Source organism: Nannospalax galili, unplaced genomic scaffold, assembly GCF_000622305.1.
Source record: "Nannospalax galili isolate Female #2095 unplaced genomic scaffold, S.galili_v1.0 scaffold63, whole genome shotgun sequence".
NCBI lineage: Eukaryota > Metazoa > Chordata > Mammalia > Rodentia > Spalacidae > Nannospalax > Nannospalax galili.
The window spans coordinates 10491177-10497332 of NW_008355272.1; the positions used below are offsets into that span (position 1 = coordinate 10491177).

The window sequence follows — 6156 nt, forward strand, 5'->3', positions numbered from 1 at the left end:
TACTGAGCAGCTGCATGTGGCTAGTCTAACTGAGATGTGCTATAAGTATAAAATATACATTAGATTTCAAAGACCTGGTTTTGTTTTAAAGTAAAAAAAGTTGGTAAATTTTATATTAAAACTGAATTTTGGATGTATTAGGTTAAATATCAGCTTTGCTTTACATTTTAAAATTTATGATTACTAGCTGAATGTGGTATAACATGCCTGTAATCCTATCCCAGGACTTGGGGGGCTGAGGTTAGGAGAGGAAGCTTGTGAGTTGAGGCCAGCCTGGACTACATAATAAGACCAATGGCCACTGCACTCATGGGACCCTTCTGGCTCATGCACACTGCTCTGCTCCTTCCACAAGCATGTCCAACAAACCTGAGACTGAGACTGAGACTGAGAAATGTGGTAAGTCAAAACAGAAGACAGAGACATTAAAGAAAAATTCTCTGCTTTCAAAAGAAACAACTGAATAGGAAAAGCAAGTGGGTAAACTGTAACTAATATTCACACTATGTTCCATAAACACTGTCTTATACTGGGTATGGTGGTGCATGTCTTTAAACCCAGCACTCGGGAGGCAGAGGTAGGTGGATCTCTGCGAGTTTGAGGCCAACCTGGTCTACATAGTGAGTTCCAGGCCAGCTGGGGCTACAGGTAGACCCTGTCTCAAAAAGACCAAAAATCAAAAACAAGAACAAAATTACTGTCTTATTTCACTTTTAGAAAAGATTTTATTTATTTTTAATGTGTATGAGTGTTTTGCTTGAATATATGCATGTGCATTGAGTGAGTGAGTGCCTGGTGCCTGAGGAGGCCAGAAGAAGGCTTGAGATCCCTTGGAACTGGAGTTATGGACAGGTATTAGCTGCCAAGCAGGTGCTGGGAACTGAACCTTGGTCTTCTAGAAGAACAACCAGTGCTCTTAACTGCTGAGCCCTCTCTATATCCCTTATTTTATTTCTTTTAGCTGTTTAACTTTTTAAGATGCAAAGAGGCTGGATCAAGTTTTAAATGACTGCACTGCCCTTCCATATGAAAGAGTTGTGAACTACTGACAATGAAGGTTGTGCCCACCTCTCTCATGGGTCGGTCTGCCTGGCTGGCAAGGAAAAGAATGTGCATGTTGCTGAATGAAGAAGCTAATGGGAAGTGGAAAAATCTAGAGTAAACTTGAAGATAGTTAAAGGTGTAAAATGTAGTTTAATCAGAGTATTGCTTTTTTATTCAAATGATTTTAGTTACTACAATGCTCAAATTTTGAAACTATGCAAATAAGTTATAAAACCTAACAAAACAAAACAAGCAGAAAAACCAAACAAAACCCAAGGGCTGGGGATGTAGATCAGTGGCAGAGCATTTGCCTACCATGAACAAGGCCCAGGATCCCCAGACTCCCCAGCAGAGGGGACTACTGGACCTCTAGAGAGGGACAGAAGCAACTGAGCTCTGGGACTGAGGGGCCTCGGTGGTAACCTCAGGGCTTTGGCCTGGATTCTGTAACCTCAGGGGCTTAACCCTACATGGTAAAGGGCTGGGAGACACCACAGTAAATACAGAGCCTAAGCAAAATTCCTTCTCTAGCTTCCATTTTTGGTTATGTTTGATATAGTTTGAGAAAAATAAATAAATGGATAGTTCTAGGAAGAAAAGAAGGAAAGAAAGAAGGGAGGAAAACAAACAAAAACCAAACAGGCTTTATCCTACATCTTCAGCAGGTAGAGTAAAAACTGAAGATCAATCTAGTCCATAAAATCTATAGAAAACTGTCCATTATAACCAAAATCTAATGCTGTGTGTTGAAAAAATGCTGTCTGATGGGGCACAACCTGGTAGGAAGGAGATTCTGGCTCAGAGACTGAGACTGGGCGAAAAATCAGGACTGTGTTTGCTTTTATGTTTTCAGATGCTGAGCTGGGGCCTAGGGCTGGATGTGAGAGACCAGAGGGGTCACCACTGTAATAGAATAGCCTCACATTATAAGCACTTACCTTAAGTTTTCAGGGAAAGATGTTTATTATAAATTAGGCCTAGAAGATCACAATGATTTACATTTTGAGGAACGTCACCTACATATTTATCTATTTATTCATTTTTCTTATTGACTGATTTTGTCAATGTCTCACTATATAGTCCAGACTTCCCTTGAACTTGCTATAGAGCCCAGGCTGGCCTTGAATTTACAATCCTGCCTTAGTCTCCCCCTGTGCTGGGATTTACAAGTATATTCCAAAACACCTGGCTCCCAGACACATTTCTTAATTTCTTAGTCCATATGTTTCTACAAGTTTCTCAAATGGAACTCTGCTCTCCGTGGGGCTCAGGCAGCTTGCATCCATGAAGAGGCTAAGCTTGCTTAGGGAGGGTACAGCAGATCAGGTCTTCACAACATACCTCAGAAAAGATAGGGCCACTGTCTCCATCCATTTATCTTCAAGGATCCAGGCTAGCTTTTAATGAGAATTAATCATGTAGCTTGCCATAGAACATGGAGCTAAAACCAATCAAATCAATTTCTGGGGAGGTCCCTGGAGTTAATGCCCTCAAGCTTTTTCTCTAAATTCAATCTAGTAGCTAACTTCAACCAGCACACTTAAGCTCCACCAGCCAAAAGCTGTTCATAAGTGCTACAATGTTATCAGTGCTTTCCTGTAGGGGATTCTCAGTGTACCCCTGAGAACAGCGACATGCAGATTTAACTCTGGGAGAAAGAAAATTTTAAGCACCTTTGAGCTGCAATGGCACTTTGTTGCCCCTTGAGGAAAATGGCTGTGTGACACTTGTGAGATGGCTGAATAAGTTAAGACAGAAGTTTCCACCTGTTGGCCTAGGTGGCAGTGTTTGTCCCTGCTTTGTTCTGAAGAACTATATACACTATGCAAAGAAACAAAATGTGATTTCAATCATAATCACAGGCTCTGATTTTGCTACATTAATTCTAAACTGTAAACTTTTTGGACATAGCATAGTTAAAGATGCAAATGCCAAAGTTGGTTCTTTGGAAGCAGAGCAGATTCTCTTATACACTCCTACGCAAGTGGCCTTGAACTGCTCCTATCAATCAATTTTAATGGGGGGTGACTCCTTAATCTAATCTCAATCTCTCTCTCTCTCTCTCTCTCTCTCTCTCTCTCTCTCTCTCAAAAAAAAACTCCTCAATTTCCCATTTCCCTCCTCCTCTTCTCCCTCCCTATACACATTTGTGTATGTGTGAGTGGACAGAGGACAACCTTAGGTGTCATCCTCAGGAGCTTGTTTTCTTCACTACTGGGGATAGAACCCAGGACTTTGTCCATATAAAGCAAGTACTCTACCCACTGATCTACATCCTTAGCACTGCTCTGCTTTGTTTTATTGAGGCAGGGTATCTCACTGGACTGGAACTCATCTTTTGGGCTAGTTGACCATCAAGTCCCAGGGATCCGGTCTTTGCCTTCTTAGCACTGGAATTATAACCATACACTACCATGTGTGAGTTTTGGGGCTCAAACTCAGATTCTCAGGCTTGCATGGGGAAGCACTTTACTGAGCTGCCTTCCCAGTTCCTTTTTGTTGTTTTATAAAAGTGTTTATTAAAGTCTAGCTAGCATGGCTGCACCTCTGGCTATATAGCAAGCAACTTAGGAGACTGAGGCAGCATGGAAGGTTTGCTTGAGCTGAGGTTGAGGCTAGCCTCTACAACGTCATAGGATTTAGAGAAAGACCTTGTCTCAAAAATACAAAACAATACTGCTCCTGTTGGCATACACAAGGCTTACCTAGATTCTTGTTTTGTTTTTTTTTTTTTTGCAATGTCATAGGATTTAGAGGAAAACCTTGTCTCAAAAATACAAAACAATACTGTTCCTGTTGGCATACACAAGGCTTACCTAGCTTCTTGATTTTTTTTGCTTACTTATTTGTTTTTGGTGATGCTGAGGAGGGAACCCAGGGTCTTATACATGCTAGACCTTTTACCACTAAGCTACATACATACCCAGCCCTGCTTTGAAAAAATATTTATTTAAAAATATTCATTAAAATTATTTTGAAAAAAAATTTATTTATTTTATGTGTATGAGTGTTTTGTCTGCATGTATGCAAGTGCACCACATGTATGCAGTGCTCATAGATGCCAGAAGAGGGTGTTGAATCCCCTGAAACTAGAGTCACATCTTTGTGGGGGCTGGTAACTGAACTCAGGTCTTTTGTAAGAATAGCTAGTACTCTTAACCACTGAGCCATCTCTTCAGCCTTTGCTTTTTTCTTTTTTTTTTTTTTTAAAAAGGAGAAAGATGGTCTCCATTACACTTTGAAGTGTGGTGTGCATCCTTCTGGAATAGTTTCTATATAGTACAGACATATACACGCACGCCTATTAAAAAAATAACGTTGGGAGACCTTGTTGTAAACAGGAACAATGTCCTCATTTTTCTGCTCCTCATGCCCTTTTGGAAGAGGCTGTTTTTGACTGGCTTTACTATAAACATAATTTGGCTAGAAATGATTAAAGAAACCATAGTAAAACCATACATATTTACATAGTGCCTTTAAATTACTAAAGCATTTCCCTGTGTTTTCTCATTTGATTAGGACAATCAATTAGAGCACTCATGACTCTTTATTTTGTATCTCTTGCACACCTACTTGCACTCCTGAAGCAAAAAGGCAGTAAATACATGCTTTTCTAAGCACACTCCACCAAGGTCACACTTATTCATTTCATGGGCCTGGTCCAGCCCCTCAGGTGGCAGACTTCCTTACCTGTCCCTGTGACCCGAGTCCTTTTAGACATCACATGGTCAACAGGATGCAGCAAGAGATTCTCATGCTGGGGATGCGTTCTCATCCTGACTTCCCCACTGCTCAACTGTGTGACTCTGAGCAAGTCCCTTCTTACTGTTTCTTTCTTCACCAGCATCAGATGGGCATACGGGATCCCACTTTGCAGGGGATGCATTTTGAAAAGGCTCCCAATGTAAGGATATTAGCATTATACGAACCAGTTTTATGCCTCCCTGATCTGACAACTAAAAAGTCAGTATTTAAGTACTAGCAAAAAAAAAAAAGAAGACAGCAAAGGAAGCGAAAGGAGAAATAACCACTAAGTACAACTCAGCTTCCAAGCCAGACCTTCTGAGTCAGTTAACTAAATGACCTTCATTAGGTACCCCACAGGGAATATGGATGAGGTTTGAGGCTTGTCAGGCGAGAATGGCAGAGGGGATTTTTCCAAGATCACACAAAGCCACACAGCCTTAAGAGGGCTGGAACCAGACTCCTAGCTGAAGCTCACTCAGGGCTCTGCAGCACATCCTCTGATTAGATGTTAGCAATTAAAAACACTTCTTTCATTCTGGGATAAAATTTCAAGCAAGTAAGCAAACTGATTACTGGTCTGGCCACATTCATCTCTGGAACCTGGTTTTCCCAGGGGCATCTTATGGAGTCATAGAATTTATGACAGTCACTGAATTTCTAAGAATATTACTAAAAGACTGAAAAATGTTATCAAAGATCATAGGATAAAGGTGCTTCAAAATTATGCAAAGCTTTCTCTGCTTAGCAACACCCTGAAAACTCCCATACCCAACCCCCTAACCACCAATGTGACCATGGCTGGGACTCTTACCATCGGCTGCACTGAAATATTCTGGGTTCACAGAGGCATACAGCACCCCATTCCCCAATCTGCTGTTATTTCTGTCAAAAAAGATGAAATTCAGGTCAACAAACCCCATCTCTATACATTTCTGTGAACACTTTCATCTTTGTTGCATCCATTTTGTTGGTTTGTTTCATGAAGTATCTTGAGAAAGGGACTGAAGCATGCTCCCTGCCAATGAGACTCTTGTCTGCAGTCCTCATTCAGCCCTAGCAGACCAGGAGACATTTGAGGACAAGTCTCTTGGCTTCTTCGGTGGCCCCAGATTAGAGCTTTTTAAGAAACATTTGTTTCTTTGCTTCACTGGAAATAACAAGGCTTATTTGATTGGGAGGGCTAAGCCGGAATGCCTGGAGGAGCTCTCAGGGAGCCAACAGTCTGTGTGCCAGAACAGCCAGTAAGGGGAAGATGGGTACTGAAGAAAAAGTGGCTGGGTTTTTTTTTTTTTTTTTTTTAACCTGGGTGTTGCGGGTTCTCCTCAGGCCAGCTGTGAAGACCCTGACCTGGATCGGGTCCCCTGC

General features: G+C 41.4%; 1 protein-coding gene across 1 annotated transcript in view; it reads right to left on the reverse strand.

Moving 5' to 3' along the window:
• Positions 1 to 6156, reverse strand: part of Igf1r (insulin like growth factor 1 receptor) — a 282994-nt gene that overhangs the window by 23878 nt on the left and 252960 nt on the right. The window contains exon 15 of the mRNA XM_008852347.3: positions 5603 to 5673. Within this exon, the coding sequence (XP_008850569.1) occupies positions 5603 to 5673 (71 nt within the window). The remainder of the gene's footprint in view (positions 1 to 5602; positions 5674 to 6156) is intronic.